Below are 20,890 nucleotides of genomic sequence, written 5' to 3'. Positions count from 1 at the left end.
CATTCCCTCAACCCGCCTCAATTCACTCATTAAGCTTCGGATTTGTTACTTCACACAAATTACTTAACATCTTTCAAGTTTCACTTTTAACATTTCTACATTCCTTTTCCGACACACACATTAAAAGTTTGGCACTGACAGTGATTGAGCCTACTCACAGGCTTCCAGTCAATTTAGGCTTATTTCCTAAATGTTTTACATTGAACATCGCTTTATGTGAAATATATAATTCTATGTAATTATTTTTACGCCACACTACATTATTTTGACGAACTTCCCACGCAAGGATTTAGTCCAGAAAACAGCTGTTTGCCACCAGCTTATTCAAATGGGGTTTCATTGCGTACTACTGTACTGTAATGAGTTTTAACGGACACCAATCAGCTGATTATACTGTTTAGGTGGCAATGAGTGGTTATGAACAAAAACAACCTCTCTTAGAGGTTATGACTAGTGATTTTTAGTCCTTTAGTAGGTTGAAATGTATAAGGATTTGTACATATTTAGTAGTATGGCGTAAACTATCGTACGTAACTCGTCCAAAATGTGTGTACCGGTCTCGTGTGGTAATCCCGTGCGAGACGACAACACTCGTCCGTTAAACACTTATTTTCAGGACTAGTAACGTAATATACTATTACGCCACACTATACTAAGCTTCCCATACAAGGATTTTGTCCAGAAAACAGCTGTTTGCCACCAGCTTAATCAAATGGGGTTTCATTACGTACTACTGTACTGTAATGAGTTTTTACCGGACATAAACCAGCTGATTATATTTGGCAATGAGTGGTTATAAACAAAAACATAACCTCTAAGTACATAAGTAGTGATTGTTAGTCCTTTAGTCGGTGGGAATAGATAAGGCTTTGTACAGATTTTTTATTGTTAAAGTTAGTATGGCGTAAAATGTTGTACGTCACTCGTCCAACATGTGTTTACCGTACTCATATGGTAATCCCGCACTCGACTTCGTCTCCCACGGGAACGACCACACTTGTCTGGTAAACACCTATTTTCAGGACTATTATGTTTTTACTTTTTATATAACATTCTTTTTATTTTGTACATTAGTAAGTAAGATGTTTTGTTTCACTGAAGTGTATGTTTATGTTTTACACTGTAGATCTTTTTGGAAATAAAATTCAATTTATTTAGATTTTTGGGTCTAGCTCTTTAAAAAAAACCAATATTTTTGTCATTTTATAAAAAAATCACGTATAGTAAGTTACAATAACTTTTGAACCCAATTTTTTACAGAAATCGTAGATAGTGGTACCCTTTTGTTAAGAGTTAAAAAGACTATAACATACTAAAGTTTAATCAATATCAGTATGCTTTTCTTAAAAAAATCTAATTTTCCTTATTTTTTGGGGGATTTTTTAAATGGGAAAATCACATGAGTTACCATAACTTTTGAACCTTAATTTTTACAGCAATAAGAGTTGTATTATTTTTGTCTAGAGTAAAAAGGGCCATAACATAATAAGTTTTAATCAAATACCCTTGCCGCAGCAAACCTGCAGACTAAGTGAATTTCCATTTACCTGGCTGGATTTCTACTAAAATATTCACTGAAAATTGTCAGATTAATTTCCTGTTTAAATAACATTAATTTTAATAAGTACTGTACCTGGGTTTGCTGCTACAGGGAAGGTATTGAGGTGTGTTTTTAATTGAATTGTTAATAGCTTAGTATGAAATAAACAAATTGTCAAATTTGATCAAAATATCTATATCTATAAACAAACAAACTACCGTACAACAGTTTATTTATTCTCCATAAGAATAACATGTGGATTTTAAATTTAAATTCTTTTTAAGCTCTACAAAATGGTCTGGAAAGAAATTGTGAAACTTTATGTTTTTAGAGTCAAAAATGGGAAAAACTAATTTTCACCCATAAAAAACCCCCATAAACCCCCGTATGGTACCCATAGTCCGATCATGCAGGTTTGCGAACTTGTTTTAATAAACGTAGGTTTACAAGTTTGTACCAAATTTCATCAAAATCATTTTTGCTCAGATTATCGCGCTAACAGACACACACACACACATATAGTGGTATGTATTTATATGTATATCAAGGGCCGTCCTAGACATATACTTTGGGGGGGGGGGGCACCGGGGGGCCTGGGGGGGTTTTAAATTGGAAATGACGTGCTAAAATGGGGGTTTTTAAGCAATTTTGAGGACCTAGTTTAATGTGTTTAAGCTTCCCAGTTTATCTAAAGGTCAAAGAAATTTTTAAAAATAAACTTGTATAATGTCATGTTTTTGAATTATTGAGATTTGTGGTTTTAATAAAAAAGGAATACATTACAACACATTCAAGCATTATTGATTTAGGTACGAAAATACCCTTTCAACTGGTGCTGATGTGCATGCTAAACAGAAAATGTCCAAAATCAGACCACGATTTCGAACCTGAATTATTTTATCGAAGAAGTGTTTAAGAACTTACACCCAACACGACTGCGTTATACCTGCCCTGTAATTCCGTTTTAAGCAACAGTTATCCTACACAAAGTACACTACCCAACTAACGTTGCCCGTTGCTGTCACTGCTACCACCTGAAGAATTAGGTTCTCAGTGTGCTCATTTTTTTTAGAATTTGGTAGAACGATTTGCAATACAAATTATTAAAGTTCCGCTGATATAACAATTTATCTATATAAAAAATATTTAGGGGGGGTCACGACCCCCTGACGCCCCCCGGGGACTACCCTTGATATATATAAATAAATATACATATAGGTATATATATATATATAAAGTGAAATAAAATAGGGTACTTAGTTTTTAATAATGCATTTGTATATAAATATAAAATATATAATATAAAAATATATATATAATATATGAATTTGACCGGAGGGTGTTTTTGGCCCCTGGGGACCTCAAAACGAAAAGTAAATCAGTCCCGGGTCTAGGTATTACCATGAGACCTACGGTAATAGCTTATTCCCTATATGAGAAATTCACTAAAAACTTTCTGGCCATTTTTGAGAAAATTTGTATTTTCCCGTTTTTTGTGGGTTTTTATCAAAAAATCATCATAAAAATTAAAATAAAAAAATAAACTTTAAATACCCCTGCTTCAGCAAACCTGAAGATTTCCATTTTCCTAATTTGATTTTCAGTTTTTCACACGGTAAATGCTAGCAAACTCATGCTGCTGAATTCCCGCCAGCCACACCTGCCTTTTTTCATACAGTAAAATGTAGCTTATTTTTGCGCCAGTTGAAGTCCAGGAGCGGCAAAGAATTGCTATGTTGTATATATTACTCATGGCCAGTTTATGAATTGTGAACAAGAATATGAATCCATTCAAACCAAGTCCAAACAAAAGTGCAGTAAACTTAATTGCTGCTTTTAGCGAATTTCCCATATATTAGCAAATTTCCCATATAGGGAATAAGCTGTAGGTCTCATGGTAAGACCTAGACCCGGGACCGATTTACTTTTTTTTGTTTTGAGGTCCCCAGAGGCCTAAAACACCCTCCGTTCAAATTCATATATATATATATATTTAATATATATGAATTTGAATGGATGGTGTATTTTACCCATTGTATATAAAGTCCCGCACGGGCTTAATATTTTCTTAACAACAACAGATAAATCAATAAGATTTGGTACATCAACACCACACCTAAAAGTTTTTCAAGGAACTATGAATTTTCTGTCATATCATGGGGGCAAGGAGTCAGAAGGAAATCTTAAATAGGAGCATAGGTCAATATGCACATCAAATGAATGGTCTTTTTTAGTAGAATACAATGCCGCAAACCGCACTTCGAAAGGTTGATCCTGCGCAAAATGGCGGCCATTCAAAGATTTCTTGAATCCGCCATTTTGAATCATTGAACGACTGCCATTTTTTACTCAGGCGTTCTTTTGAGCTTGAATTTACGGCATTGTAATCTACTAGTGAAGACCTTTAATTTGATGTGCATATCGACCTATGTATACGTTAACAATTTTCTTCCGATTCCTAGGGCTGTGCCCCCTGAGGAGTAAGCGTATAATAGCAATGCAAATTAAATTAATCTTTGAACAACTGTCATTATTGGCTCGGTTGTCCGTTTGAGTTCAAATTTGCGGCATTATATTCTGCTAGTAATGACCTTTAATTTGATGTACATGCCAACCTATGCTTCTATTTAAGATTTCCTTCTGACTCCTTGCGGGACATCCCCGTGATATGACAGAAAATTCATAGTTCCTTGAAAAAGTAGAATTTTAGGTGTGGTGTTGATGTACCAAATCTTATTGATTTATCTGTTGATGTTTAGAAAATATTAAGCCCGTGCGTGACTTTATATACACCGTGTATATAGTAGCAGCTTTACCCGTGCCTTGCAACAGGGTCAGTATACAAAAGAGACAATGTTGGTTCTTTGAAAATGGCTTAAAAATGGTTTCACACCTACCATTTAATTTAGAAACAAAATTGAACTGTATTATCTCGATAATAGTACGTTTTCATTAACTCACACTGTGAACACTTATTTAGGCTACCTAGGATAGAAAATCAATCATAGATTTTAAGGTATAATCAAATAACATGTTGAATGGTTTGTACTGTAAACGAAAAGCTATCTCAATAGTTACAAACCTGTCAATAGTGTAGTTTTCTAACATATTTTAGTGAAATTATATAATCAGGAAATTCCTTTAGTCTGCAGGTTTGCTGCGGCAGGGGTATTTTATTACTGTTTACACGAAAAAACAAAAATTATTCTCATAAAACTCATGATAAGTGCCTAGGTTGATACGGCAATGATTATAGAATCTTAATATTATTTACTATATCCATGAATAATTTCTTTTACAATGACTTAATTATTCCCTGTAAAATATTAACAGCATTTCACAAATATCAGAACAGCCTCAGTCAGTATGGATCATAAACATAAACAAATGAGGTAGCTGAAAGAATCCTATACTAATTACATTAACTGGTTTGACAGGTCTATTTAAGTAATGTTAAATAATATTTACCATAGACTAACCAACACAAGTAGACTTCTCATCCCATTGTAAATTTTGAAGCACGTTTTTCGTGTCTAGTTCATGTACGTGACACTAAGGCGCTAGTGTTGATGACACTAAGGCGCTAGTGTTGATGAAACTTTGTTTCCATTATTTTAGGGTTAATTTCTTGATTTGTGCTTTACTTTTTGGTTATATAGCTAGGGGAAAAGTTATTGTTTATGATTAGATCGTATTATTTGGTTAAACGAGGTTTGAAATGGCTGTAATAACGGGAAACAAATTGTAAACAAAACACGACCTCTACATAAACCGTACATGAACTAACAATAAAATTGTCTTCAGCTGTTCCATAAGGATGAGAAATCTACTAAGAGAGTATGTTTTATCATAGACTAACCAACACAAGTAGACTTCTCATCCCATTGTAAATTTTGAAGCACGTTTTTCGTGTCTAGTTCATGTAAGAGACACAAAGGTGCTAGTGTCGATAAAACTTTGTTTCCGTTATTTTAGGGTTAATTTCTTGATTTGTGCTTTACTTTTTGGTTATATAGCTAGGGGAAAAGTTATTGTTTATGATTAGATCGTATTATTTGGTTAAACGAGGTTTGAAATGGCTGTAATAACGGGAAACAAATTGTAAACAAAACACGACCTCTACATAAACCGTACATGAACTAACAATAAAATTGTCTTCAGCTGTTCCATAAGGATGAGAAATCTACTAAGGGAGTATGTTTTATCTATGGTTTTATCTATGTATTTACATCCAGTCGAGTGACATTATTTTTTATGCTTATGATCCATACCCTTTCTGTTCTAATATCTGAGAAGTATTTAATATGTTTGAACCAGCTGTGTGGAAATGTGAAATCAAAATTAATTCATTTGACAGTCTGCTTATACATTTTAAACTTTGTGATATTTTACTTTGTTACCATGGAGACCAATCAATATTTACTTTTAAATCTCTCACCTCAGAATTTTGAAAGCCCGTGGGGCAGAGTACTAGTTCAATATCGAAGGGGGAATAGTTCTATATTAAAGGGGAAATAGTTCTATATATGAATCCTTGGAGCGATGGCTTTATTTTTTTCCAATTTGAGCCCAATCGGTTTAGTAGTTTTTGAGTTTATCTCATACAAACACACAGACAGACACCATCTCTTCTTTATAATCAGGGCCGGATTTCCCAATAGGCCCAGTAGGCCCGGGCCTATGGGCGCAAGCTCCCAGAGGGCGCACGGCCGAGAGGAAAAATGTTTTTTCATATCTAAAAATATAATAAATAGCCATAGCTTAAAATACTTTTTGCAAGTTGATAAAAAAAAACTCTTGTTAATAAAGCATTATAATTTTGAAACTCATTGGGAGAAATAATTGTTAGAATATTTAAACTATTTTTCAACATTACGCATCAATTTCGTTACAACATTTGTAACAAACATTGGTTATGGAGTAGGCTGTATAGGGATGTTGTCGAGCGCCCGAGCGGTACGCTTCGTATTGCCACTGTACTCTTTGCACTGCCACTATGCTGCCTCGGGGTCGGCACTACTGATCAGAGTGATTAGGGGGGCATGCGTGTTACCACCCTCACCTCACATAAAGAAAATTTATTAACTAATCTTTTGATCAGTTTACAACAACCTGCAGGGTCAAGTTAAAATATATAAAACGTTTTGTTGAATATTAAAAATACGATAAGTTTACCTTTAAAATTCAATAACGAAAAAATATTTATCTGAGTTTGCGACAGGCTTTAGAAAAATTTAATCCCCTCCAAAGCACCAATAATGGGTGTCATTTTCTCCTCAGCTCAGACCTGAGGATAATAATTATGGTTGGCCGGACTATTGCTTTGTTTTGCTTTGCAAATATAATCTGGATGCAGTACTACCATAAATTAACTATAAACTCAAGTCGACTTCTTACCATATTGTTAATTCTAAATATTTTTTTCATGTCTAGTTCATGTTGGTAACACTGGAAGTTAGTTTTGACGTAATCTTGTTTCTATTATTTTAGGGATAGTTCTATGTTGTGTGTTTAATTTCTTGTAATATAACCATGGTTATTAAATTTACTTATTGTTCTAGTATGGAATAGATTGTAAATAAATACTTGTTAAAAAAATATACATAACCAGGGTACGACCTATTGTTTATGCTTAGATCGTTTTATTTTGGACAAACTAGGTTTTAAAAATAACCTCAATAAAAAGAATTGATTTCAGCTAATCCCTAAGGATGACAAATCTACTATAGGAGTATGTTTAATCTATGGTATCACATACTATTATGGAGTTCATGTTTTGGGGCCTGAAATCGGAAACAATGGATATGCTTTTTTGCAGGAATGCTCTGTGCGTTGGTTTTTTTTTGTTTCGATCCCACAAGCATGAGCATTTGCTAAAAACATAAAATTGCCAAAAGTGTTTAAGACGGCATTTTGTTAAGGCTAACCAAGACAGTTCTTAAAAATACTTGAAATGATAAAATTCTGACGATGAGTGGTGTTCAAGCAATTAACATAGGCCTGTGCATGATATAGTTTTTAATAAAGGTTTGTAGAAAAGAAACTGTGACCAGAATAGGGGGCGGAAATACTATTGGGCCTAGGGGCGCCAAAATGCTAAATCCGGCCCTGTTTATAATAGTATATATATAATATATATATAGATATAGATAGATATATGTGTCCGTTAGCGCGATAACTCAAGCAAAAATGATGAAATTTGGCACAAACTTGTAAACCTACGTTTATTCGAACGAGTTCGCGAACCACTATGATCGGACTATGGGAACAGGGGTTTATGGGGTAAAAATTGGGTTTTCCCTTTTTTTTTACTAAAAACACAAAATTTCACAATTTCCTTTCAAACCATTTTGTAGAACTTAAAAATAAAAATAATTTATTGGAGCGTTTTTGTATGCCTAACGGTTACGGAGATAATTAAAAAAATGTAAATTAAAAATTCCCATGTTATTCTTATGGAGAATAAATAAACTGTTGTAGTTTGCTTGTTATAGTACCTGGGGACCGAGCTTTGCTCGGGTAAAATCATTAGTTTACTATGAAAGCAGTTTTAGTATTGCAGATACATTAATCCATTCCCAAACTCCACACTGCTCGCCTTTACTACTTCATTCACCACTTCCTACGTCGTGGGCCTGTTTCCTTCCCTTCCCATAGCATTTTAAGATTGCAGATACCTTAATCTAATCGTCATTAACAGTTGCCACACTCTGGGATACCAGCATTTACTACTTTCTTCACCACTTCCTACGTCGTAGGCCTGTTTCCTTCCCTTCCCATAGCATTTTAGGATTGCAGATACCTTAATCTAATCGTCATAAACAGTTCCCACACTCCGGACTACTCGCCTTTACTACTTCCTTCTCTACTTCCTTCACCACTTCCTACGTCGCGGACCTGTTTCCCTCCCTTCCCATGGCATTTTAAGATTGCAGATACCTTAATCTAATCTTCAAAAACAGTTCCCACACTCAGGACTACTCACCTTGACTACTTCCTTCACCACTTCCTATGTCTCGGACCCGTTTCCCTCCCTTCCCAGAGCATTTTATGATTGCAGTTACCTTAATCTTATCTTCAAAAACAGTTCCCACACTCCCCACTACTCGACTTGACTACTTCCTTCACCACTTCCTATGTCACAGACCCGTTTCCCTCCCTTCCCATAGCATTTTATGACTGCAGATACCTTAATCTTATCTTCAAAAACAGTTCCCACACTCCGCACTACTCGCCTTGACTACTTCCTTCACCACTTGCCTCAAAAGCAAAAAAATTAATTAAAAAAAATTTAGTTATAATAAAAAAATATTTTGTTTAACTGTTTCACAGCGACGTAGTCTTGCAAAAACTATTTTAAATAAACAATACTCTTTTTTTAATTGAAAGTGATAATCACTCGGTACTAGAGGATAGTCACCGATCTCACTGCCTTTGCACTGTTCGAATCAGCTCAGCGCCCAACACTCTGCGGTAGTGACGAGACATTGCCGTGCCGGCGCGTCTGCGCCCTTAACTTGTCTGGTGTCTGGACTCAAGCAGACAGCTTAGCGCTTGTACTAGTATAGTGATGGGACAACCGACTGGAAAAAACTATCGACTAGTCAATTTGTCAATCGGTTGTTTTTAAAACCAGTGGTTTTTTCAGTCGAATAAAAAACCGAGTGAATTCCACTACAACAACAACTGGTGGCGTTCAATCGGTGCAGTTGTTTCAGTCATTGCAAAGAAAATTATCGAATATAATTTTGCTTTAAACATTGGAGTTTTCCCGCTTGATTCCTATTGTTTGTTGTCATTTGCATTAATATTTTGTTACTTTGGTATAAAACGTAATAGAATGACAAAATTTACAATTAATAAAACATTTTTAGTTTATTACATGACTGCAAGATTTAAATTATTCAGTAGGCCTAATGTCTCTAAATCAGTATAACAAATATTCCTATTTATTTGTTACCTGGTTTTTAAAACAGATTTTACTACAGGCATTAAAATCTAAATCATCAGTATATAAAACACAGTGTCTTGGCAATTTTATAGTTTTTTTAACAACAAAAATAAATGCAATTATATTTTATGTATCATCCCTAAAAACTGTTCCCAATTCCTATCCGTCAGTTTATCTACAACTGATTTTATTCGACCAGTCAGCCTCAACACCAAAAGGTCGAGTATAGTGTTACTACTAGTTTAATCACCGACGACTGTTTCCAGTCATTCCTACGTAGTGGGTTATGACGTATAGTTTGAAAGATACTAACACGTGAATTGTTCAGTTTATAAAATGAAACGTGTGCACCCAAGTGGCGAAAGTAAAATAAAAATGGATAGGAAATCTTCCAAAATAAAAACAAATTAAAGTCAAACTGTTTGAGCTTATGGTTAGCAGGTTAGCTGGTTTCAGTTCCGATTCTGCTAACAATGAGAGGTCGCAAACAGGCAGGCAGAAATCATCAGAAGTTTTTTGTAAGCCTTACAACATTTAAATTAAAATACTTTTGATTATTTATGTTTGTCTTTGTTGCTGAAGTACAACTATGGAGTAAATGTGTGATAAACAGTAAATGTGCTTCATTCATAGATGTATTCAAAATTCAAAAGTGGTACATGATATGCTTTTTTACCATGTATGGCAAAAACTCCAAGAACTAGGTTTTGGTCTTATTTTTAAATTGAAGACTTGAAACAATTTTAAGAATAAGCCTTTAAATTTTATGACAGCTAACTTATAGAGGTGAATAGAAATACGAGCAAATTTTATATCAAATTTAAATTGATTGATACCTTGGAATTAAATTTATAAATACAAAGATTTTTAATTTATTGAAATTTTGCAATTATTAATTTAATCAAATTATCAAAAACTTGTAAGCATTTAAAACCACCTTAGGCCCCTTTTATGCACCTGCAGCATGCAGTAAACATATATGCTAACTAATTGTTGCCGTGAGAGCACCCCATGGTCCTTGTTTTATTTCTGGCTGGGGGCCTCAAATCAACATCTAGCCAAAGGCCTCCAATGGAGCCAGACCGGGCCTGTAAAACAGTTCCCACAATCCGGACTACTTGCATTTACTACTTCCTTCACCACTTCCTATGTCGCGAGCCTGTTGCCCTGCCTTCCCATAGCATTTTAAGATTGCAGATACCTTAATCTAATCTTCAAAAACAGTTCCTACACTCCGGACTACTCGCATTTACTACTTCCTTCACCACTTCCTATGTCGCAAACCTGTTGCCCTCCCTTCCCATAGCATTTTAAGATTGCAGATACCTTAATCTAATCTTCAAAAACAGTTCCTACACTCCGGACTACTCGCCTTGACTACTTCCTTCACCACTTCCTACGTCGCGAACCTGTTTCCCTCCCTTTCCATAGCATTTTAAGATTGTAAATACCTTAATCTAATCGTCATAAACAGTTCCCGCACTCCGGACAGCTTGCCTTGACTATTTCTTTACCACTTCCTACGTCGCGGACCTGTTTCCCTCTCTTCCCATAGCATTTAAGGCTTGCAGATACCGTAATCTAATCGTCATAAACAGATCCCACACCCCATACTGCTACCCTTGACTACAATGTATCGAGTAATCTTCAGTATAATCTTTGCTCAATAGTAACAACTGATGTTTTTCCTTTTGTACTGTATTTTATTTTGCTAGTATACTGTGGATAGACAACTTACAAGTCTTTTGCTTACTTTTTCCTTGTTATTTAATTCAGCCAAGATGGTTACTTAGCAACCCATAAGACTAATGTTAAAAAAATGTGACTTTCAGTTTCATTTTTCTAAGTAATTAGATTTTTGTTGGCAGTTCTAACTGCAGTAAACTCGTTTTTAGGCCAGAAATAATCTATTTACAAGATTTGAAGAAAATCGTTGGAGCCGTTTCCAAGATCTTTCTGCAAGCAAGCAAGCAAGCATACATACATACAAGCAAACATTGCTCGTATTAGAGTATAGGACATTTTAATGACATTTTGCCATCTTATTTATTTCATACTAAGCTATCAACATTTCAATAAAAAAACACACCTCAATATACACTGCCTGTAGCAGCAAACCTATAAGTACTCATTAAAATTAATGTTATTTAATTAGGAAATAAATCTGACACTTTTAAGGGAATATTTGAGTAGAAATTCAGCCAGTTAAATGGAAATTTTCTAAGTCTGCAGGTTTGCTGCGGCGGGGTTATTTAAGCCTTTACTTAAATCTAAAATTAATGGCAATGAAATAAAATTAATTTAAATTTAAAAGCATTTCTAAATTCTTTCTAAGCAATCTTGATGCACATGCAATGGGTTTCTCAAATCCAACCTTATATCAATGTGATGATAGGCAAAAGCTCCTAACCCTGTGGGACATGAAACTGTTACTAGGATTCGCTCGTAATTTTTGCTTTTATACTTCCATAAATGCCTATTCAACACTCTTTAGTCTATTAGTCTTTAGTCTGTTTTTTGGGACAAAACATGTAGACCTATAGTAGTTGGCTGGACCGAAAAATGCTTTTCTGAAAAATTTACATTTAGGCCTATATCCATCAGGCCAGGTTCACTTGAGCGACACTGCGTGTCGACACCCCCTGTGTGGTCAGGGACTGAGCGTGGAAGCAAACTTCAGAAATCCAACACAGTCACCTCTCCGCAGTATGTGATCTTGAAGATGATCCAGCTACTGCGGGAAAATACAGCAAGCGTGCTGTATCCCCCGCAAACTAACACCAAGTGGGTTACAGTTACATAGGATTGTTTCACATCCCTACGGTATCTCAGAAACTATTCGAAATTGAGAAATTAAAATGTGTTCTTATAACATTTTTATACAATAAGCTTCAAAATTGACTTGGTTTCATCGAAGTTAGAAAATGTGTCCTACCTTCAGTGATAACAACCATACACGATGGAATAATACATGCTATAGAATTATATTTAGATGTAATATTAACTATTAACTATTATGTATGCCTAAGGGCAACGAAATGATACCTTGCTGTGTGTTGTCAAATTAGACAGTGATTCTTTTAATGACTGTACTTCTGCTAGAGCTTCTTGCATTGATAAGAGAACCTCTTTACTTTTTCGGACTTCTTTCTGTAATATTAATTCATCATTTTTAGATTCCAACAGTTCAATTTTTTCTTTAAGTTCCATCTCTAACCTCAAGTATTTGTTTTCTAAATGTTTTGCATAGCTTTCACTTTCTTTTAGACTTTTTGCAGAATCTTTTAAATCTTTTTTTAGCTCATTCACTTGTTGTAGTAAATCATCACAAGCCTTTTTCCAATCGATTTGGTCAGTTTCTAACAAATCTTTTGACTTTTCTTCTTCATGTTTTAACAAAATTTCCTTTTTATTCTTCATTTCTTCGATTTTCTGTTCTTGGTTGTTTGGTAGGATTGTTTCCGGCATTTTATCAAGACATTTATCATGTTTATCACTTAATAATTTAAGCTCATATATCCTTTTCTTAATTTCTGTTTCTTCGTCTTTTATTAGCTGAACTGCTTGTTGGAGTTGATTCAAAATACCATCAAAATGCATGAATTTTTTGTTTGCTTCTTCAGCTTCTTTTTGTACGAACACATTAATGTCACTTGAAGACATTCCTACCACTGAAACCCCCTTCCAAACGTACCAAACTGTCAAACAAAGTTTAAGATTCTCAAAAATGTCTATTTCTCTTATTAAACTGTCTTCTCTCTCTTCTAATTCAGCCAATTCTTTTGTATATCTAGAAATTAAAATGTCAAGCTCTTTTTTCATTATATTTGTTTGTTTGTTTAAGTAGGTATTATTCCTGAAACAGAACATGAATCGATTGGAAATTTCAGCTCATCTGCAGATTTAAACAGTTCTATTTGCAAATATTAACTTCATGGTTTGAACAAATAAAAACTATTTGTATAAACAAGCTTGTATTTCTTTTGTTAAGTGTAAGTTAAGTTTCAATGTCATACAGTTTTCAGTTTAACATTAAAACTATTGTAATATCTTAAAATGTCTGTATAATTTAAAATTGGTACATGATAAGAATGTCACACCCATGATGAGAAATTTGGCTGAATCGTCTCTTAAAGGGTGATAGTGTACCTACCTGATCTGAGGCGTGAGGCGACGGAGCCCGGCCCGGTTTTGGAACCGGCCCCGGGGCCCCCTCGAGTGACCGAGAAAGTGGCGAGGACGACCCCACCCCTAGAGAAACCTTTGTATACAACTATACCAAGGTCGTCCTACCGCCACACTGTGAAAAAATAACGTCGAAGTAAGGTTGAGTGAGTTTCCAGCACCCAAGGTGGAGGGCAGGGACGTAATAGCTCAGCCCGTAGAAATAACACAGAAGGGCATTTTTCTGGCTCGCACCTTAACCAGAGTGCGCAGTCAGTGCTGATGGGTTAGAGTCACCAATGTCAATGGAGAGTAAATGTCCCTCAATAAAAATATAAATATAGGGGTGCTAGACACCGAGCCTTACTGTGAACCAGATGAGGAGGGAGGTAGACGAAAGGATGTCATCCTAGCAGACAGCCATGGGTGTGGACTACAGGAAATAATGTCTGAACAGTTGCGTGTGAGATGTAGAAATGTTAATGGTAGCTCGTCCGTCCCCCCGCCCATTTTAAATCATGTAAAATTTTGTAGTGTTATAACCAAATTGTAAATCTAAATTGATAAATGTAACTAAATTAGTTGTAAACCCAGATTGATAAATGTTTATTTGATGTTTTTGCAATGTGTGGTTTATTGTCGCTAATAAACTAATTTTAGCTCCCAAACAGCAGGCATTTCATTTGTTCCTTCCACCATTCGGGCCGGACTCTTACATTGGTGTCAGGTGTGGGGTGTGTCCTTCCTTGTGCATCACCACAACAACGGGTGGTTGTATCAGCAAATTCAAGAGATAGTTTGGGATATTTTATTATTATACGATTATTGCCAACCAATAACCACACACTTTTTGGGCGGCTGTGACTAATTAAAAACAGGCCGAATAATACTCCATAACATCAGGGAGCATCGCCAACTCTTCGTTGATTTCTTCCAAGCGCTAAAGACCGAAATCAAATCATTGTATTATAACTGTGAGCAGGTTATGAAGCTGGAATAGTGCGATCCAGCCTCAGACAATGTACGTCCCGCCGACATCAGCACGGCCAATGGCACTAGCCTTGACCAACTCTGATGCTCTGATTGGCTGAGACACCGCAGGCCTTAAGCACTGCGTTGATTTTTAAGTAGTTGCGCGTGAGATGTAGAAGTGTTAATTACGCAACAGCTTGTCCGTCCACCCACCCACTTTAAATCATGTAAAACTTTGAAGTGTTATAACCAAATTGTAAATCTAAATTGATATTTGTAAATAAATCTATATATCTAATTCCGTAAGCCCAAAATTTTACAATGAAATTGTGAGTGAACGGGAGGCCGAAGAAAGCTGGGAGAGGTCTCATTTTAAAGGTCTGGGCATGGAATTTTGGAGAAAATTATTCATTTTTCTTAATTATGCACCAAAAGGTTGTTACAGAATGAAATAATTCACATTTAAATAGCATAGGAATCTAATTTTATGTATTTTTATTTAGTGTAAACACAGCTGTGATTATGTAAATTGAAAACCATAACTACACCTGAATGTGCATTATTTTGTTATTGTAAAATTTTTAGTGGGGTAGTAAACAACACAAAGTGAAAATTAGATAAAATATTTTGAACAAAAAACTTGACACTTTTGAACTTATACTTTACAATGGATTGTTCTTTTGTTCTTTTGCACAGTAATAATGTATACCTAATGTCAGAAGACCACCATGCAGAGGTAGGCCGCCACGCAGAGGTTGTTCCTCGAAATGAGAACAACAGGCGCCTGATTTGGCACAATATTAACAGAAGAAGAACAAATGAGCATCGGATGAACATGAAGTTATTCCTGTGTATAGATTACCGGTACCACTTTTGAATGAGATTGCACTATGATTACACAGCGTAGGACCAATGAACGATGGGTGCATTCATTGTGGTGCACTGCGTAATTTGATTAGGTGAAATTGTGGCGCAAGGCCGAACCTTCACAAAAGTTGGCATTTATTTAAAAAACCCAGTGTTTACCCATGGTCAACTTTATGTTGCTTTTAGCCGGGTAAAGCGGCCAGATGATGTTAAAATAGTAGGCCTACTAGAACCAAATAAAGACCAAGGAATCGACCAAAATGGATACTATACAACAAATGTTTTCAGTGAGATTTTGTTATAGAATTAACATTTTACAATTTGGATGATGACATCATCACTATGTGTTTTTCTAAGTGAATTTGTCTATATTTAAAGAAATCTATATAGATTTAATTAATAGGCCTAGTCATGAAGATTATTATTGGAAAATGTTCCTTAGTTGTATTATGACTAGAAATTTTATATTATAAACACCCCGCATGTCCTTTGGAATTTTTATTTTGAACAGAGCAGACATAAAAATGCATTATGACGGTATCTAATCAATATTATACATATCGTAATATACAAAAATGTTAAACGATAATTCAAGGTAGGGTAACCCATGAGGCTAATGATTTGTACAAAATAATTACCGTAGGTACTAGAATATATATAGGGGCTATTGCCCCTACAATCCAGTAGTTAGTTGTAAACCCAGATTGATAAATGTTTATTCGGTGTTTTCCCGCGTGTGGTTTAGTTTCCCTAATAAACTAATTTTAGCTCCCAAACAGCAGTCATTTAATTTGTTCCTTCCACTAAAACTAAAACTTAAATGTTAAGTCAAATACTTACTGTTTTTCATCCATAGTTCTTTTTCAAATTTTATTTAATAAATGATTGCAATTTCTATTTAAAACATATAAAATGTGTAGGCAGAAACAAAAAATTTGACTTGGTACTTTTGTAACCTGTAAACTAATAAATTGTTATGACTTTTAAAGCATTTCTGATCAGGAAACCCAACAGCTGAAAAAGGTAGGACACAGACAGTAAAAGTGACAAATATAAAAACTAAATATTAAAAATTTGTTTCTTTACTATAACAAAATGTGTAGTTACGTATTGTTGCATGTTTTTTCCATTTTGTAGTATTGGCTAACACATTTTTTGAACAAATTCACATTAAATTTGAGTGTGAATTCCTAATCATGTATTTAAGTTATTTATTAGCAAATTTCCCTATAGGGAAGTAGCTATTACCGTAGGTCTCATGGTAAGACTTAGGCCCAGGACCGATTTACTTTTTCTTTTTGATGTCCCCAGAGGCCAAAAACACCATTCGAATGCTCGTTCATTTTCAAGATGAGCTCGTTCACATCGCTCAATCACGTCCTGGTTGAAGCTCGTTTGCTACGCTTACTCACCTTTAGATTGGAGCTCGTTTGCTGCGCTCACTTGCCTTCAGGTTTAGCTCGTTCGCTACGCTAACTTTGCCTCCAGGTTGAAGTTCGTTCGCTACACTCACTCACCTTTTGGATACAAATTAGCTGTTGTCATAAATTTAAAAAAATAATAGAGCTGCACCCTGTTTGTAAACCTATTAACTTTTTAATGCTATTGAACATCACAAAATCAAATTGTTTAGTTGAACCAGCTGTTAGGATTCTTTAATTCCATTTAAATATAAGTACTCATAAGGTTAACATGGGAAACTCCAGAGCCACTGGGGCAGAGCCATTTTGACGGATCTGCACTAAACTTCACACAAACCATCCTTGAATAATCTTTAATAATGCCTGAAAGTTTCATTACAATCTGTCAAACGGTTTCGGAGTCCATAACGTCCAAATATATATATACTAGCTGTACCCGCGGGCTTTGCCCCGTTTTACTTCATAAGTATTCGCATGGCTCAATCACGTCCTGGTTGAAGTTCGTTCACTACGCTCACTCACCTTTAAGTTGGAGCTCGTTCGCTATGCTAACTCGCCTCCAGGTTGAAGTTCGTTCGCTACGCTCACTCACCTTTTGGTTGCAAATTAGGTGTGTCATAAATAGAAAAATAAAAAAATAGTGCTGCACCCTGTTGGTAATCCTTGTAACTTTAATGCTACTGAAAATCATAGAACAGGACCAACATGTTTAATTGAAACAGCTGTTAAGATTCATTATTTCCTTTTAAATATGAAAAATCATAAGGTTAACATGGGAAACTCCAGAGCCACTGGGGCGGAGCCCGAAAGCCCGATCAGAATAAAAACTACTTAGTTTTCCTATTTAATGCCCAAAGAATCGGTGTACCGAATTTCAGCCTCCTAGGTAAATTCCCATTGGGAGAATTAGTGATGAGTGAGTGAGTGAGTAAGTGAGTCAGTCAGTGAGTCAGTGAGGGCTTTGCCTTTTATATATATAGAAGATACAAACTTCCTCTTTTATAAATATAGATTTGAGATTTTTCAGGTTAACTACTTCTTTTAAAATCAATTATTAAATAATTTTATCATTCTTATTTAAAAATCCATACTAGTATACTGTACTATAAAAATCTAATGGTGTCCGTCTGTGTGTGATACTCAATAGCTTACAAACTACTGAACCAACTGGGCTCAAACTTTACAAAAATATAGCTACTATACCTATATTTAGTCAGAAGAATTTAGTCAGCTGTTTCAACTAAAAAAGTTGGTTCTATGATATGCAAAAGCATTAAAAAGTTATAAGATTTGCCCACAGGGTGCAGCACTATATTTTTTTTGCATTTATGAAAACAGCTAATTTGAGCTAAGCAGCAACAAAAAACTGTGATACACAATGAGAACTAACTGTCAAAGTAGGATTGTTTACAGTTATGATGTTTTAATTTCATGAATAATTTGTGATATTTTGCGAATCTTTGATAATTTATTTTTTTCAATTGTTTAGGTGGTAGAACATTATGGCTATATGGTAGATGTGTAAGATTCTTACACATCTACCATATAGCCATAATGTTCTACCACTTCACCTAAACAATTGAAAAAAATAAATTATCAAAGATTCGCAAAATATCACAAATTATTCATGAAATTAAAACATCATAACTGTAAACAATCCTACTTTGACAGTTAGTTCTCATTGTGTATCACAGTTTTTTGTTGCTGCTATAGAATATTGTCAATTTAAAGAAGCAAGTTTTATCAAACTGTGTCCTCCCTCATTGCAAACGCAAAGCTTGAGTATAGCGAAGGACGGGTACTCTGCTGGTAAATAAATAAATCTTTATTGTCACATAACGTTTACATAATATAGCAATGCTATGAAACAGGTGACATTGTCAAAATACAAATACCTTAAAGACTAAGGATTTAAAAAAGACTAAAATAAAATAAAATAACTATAAAAAAATTAAAGTGGTAACACGTTCACTGCACTACAAGATCCCGTGGTCGCGTATCGTACCTAGCCCATAGTGCGGGACCCATAATTTAGCTTCTTTCCTAAAGTTACGACATCGATATTTCGGCCTTATTGGCAAATTACCAGTAGGAAACTACCAAAAGGAATATTTAATCAGAAGAATGAGATGAAATATTAAAGATGTTTTATTACAAATTTATGGAACATAAATATGACGTCATAGCACAGACAGAAAACTGGGAAATGAACCAGCCAATCAGAGGACGTCAGTACTCCTTCACCTAGCGACTCCTGCCGGCTGAGTCATGTTATTGTTTGTTTCAGCCTGTTTGTCACAGTCTGTTTATGTGTTCTTGAGTGAAGTAAACCTAGTGAAATAACATTAGTGGAATACATTCAGTGGATTAGAAATTCGTTGTGTTGTTTATTGAAAATTACGTTTATATGTTCCGATTTAATATTTTTTATTGTAATACGATTAGATAGACCTAAATCTGTTTTGTCTTTTGGTAATAATAAAAAAGTCATTATTATTGTTCTTATTATGATATTTTTTATTTCATGAACCTTTTTAACAGTTTATTAAAAATAAGTGTTTATCCTAAACAGAATTTACAAGCGTTAGACATGTATATAGGTTATATATATGGATCTTAGCGAGCGCTGAACGTATATATACCCTGCAACAATTATGGTCATAAAACTTGTAAGAAAATTATTTTGATAAAAAAGGTTTCTATAATCAACTGTAAGCATCAGATAGAAAGAGGAAAACTATCAAAATTTCTAAATCAATTTTTTTACCTCAACCAAATTATTGATCGCATAGTGAGTAGGGCTTTGCCCTGCAGCCGCCACCTGGGATGGGTTAAAGTATTAATTTACTTAATAACTTAAAGGATTTAAATGCTAGTAGAATTTCAAATCTTGCTAAAAAGTGTAATGACTCAAAATCCAATGTTTATAAATATAGTCCTTATTTAAATTCCAAACTCAATCTTGTTATATTTTCAATATTTATTCATGTTCATTGTTAATATTATTAAAACCATATTGTCTCAACATATATATAATTTATAATCAAAATTTATTCATTGGCTTAACAAATTATTATTCAAACAAATCCTCCAATCAAAACACCATCCATCTGGGTTCAAGATTATCAATCAAATTCAACCATGTTTTTATTTATGTGAACCACATAATTTAAAAAATGTTTTACAACAATGAATGAATAGTGAGAGTGCAGTTAAGGTATCCAAGAAGAACACACAGAAAATATTATTTGTGAAGTAAATTGTGAAATTATAAAATAAAGTATTGACAAAATATCAAAATTAACTGAAGAAAGAACTACATTATTAAGAAGAAAATTATTATTACAGAAGATTGGTGAGAACATTCCATTTATTATTAACTAAAACTATAGACTTCTTAAGCATCCATTTGGACCCAACTTACCTCCATTCATCAAAATCAAAATCCTTCCTATTTATTGTTTCTAAAAGATTATTCAATTTATAACCTATGCCGTACTTATTGGAATTTTAAATTAGGCATCAACGAAATCTTTTGATTCAGTCTGCACGAATCCCCACCCCTGAAGAAATTTTGTAAGCACTTATTTACCATTAAACATTGTATTCAATAACCTGTACCTCATCATTTCTATTATTAGTTAAGACAAAAATAAAATAACAACAACATATTTAAAGAAATAGGAGTCCTCACTGTTCGCCAGTTGTACGTAAAATCAATATTAATAAACATTCATACAAATTACAATAACATTTTTCAAAATATTTCACATTTATATAACATATTCTTCTAGAGTTGGAATCAACACAATTCAAGTGAATTATACTTTTTCTATGACTAATTCATACTATGTTTCACACCTAGTCTATCGTAACATATGCAACATTTTTAGGGATTTCAATTTTCTTGATTGTGACTCATTAAAGGTATTTAAATTCCGCGTCAATGATTTCCTATTCAGTTTAAATATCGAC

The 20,890-nt window shown here is 34.4% G+C and overlaps 1 protein-coding gene across 1 annotated transcript in view; it reads right to left on the bottom strand.

Annotated features, from left to right (window-relative positions):
• The window catches only part of LOC128986335 (uncharacterized), a 30,781-nt gene extending 14,335 nt beyond the window's left edge, over nt 1-16,446 (bottom strand). The window contains exons 1-2 of the mRNA XM_054406700.1: nt 16,335-16,446; nt 12,537-13,347 (exon numbers count right to left, since the gene is read on the bottom strand). Coding sequence (XP_054262675.1) covers nt 12,537-13,347; nt 16,335-16,348 — 825 coding nt within the window. The 5' untranslated portion in view covers nt 16,349-16,446. The remainder of the gene's footprint in view (nt 1-12,536; nt 13,348-16,334) is intronic.
• Between the last annotated feature and the right edge of the window lie 4,444 nt (nt 16,447-20,890).

This window comes from Macrosteles quadrilineatus, unplaced genomic scaffold, assembly GCF_028750875.1.
Source record: "Macrosteles quadrilineatus isolate MER2022 unplaced genomic scaffold, UCM_ALF_1.0 Scaffold_1__1_contigs__length_201487025, whole genome shotgun sequence".
NCBI lineage: Eukaryota > Metazoa > Arthropoda > Insecta > Hemiptera > Cicadellidae > Macrosteles > Macrosteles quadrilineatus.
This window is presented reverse-complemented; position numbering and strand designations above follow the sequence as displayed.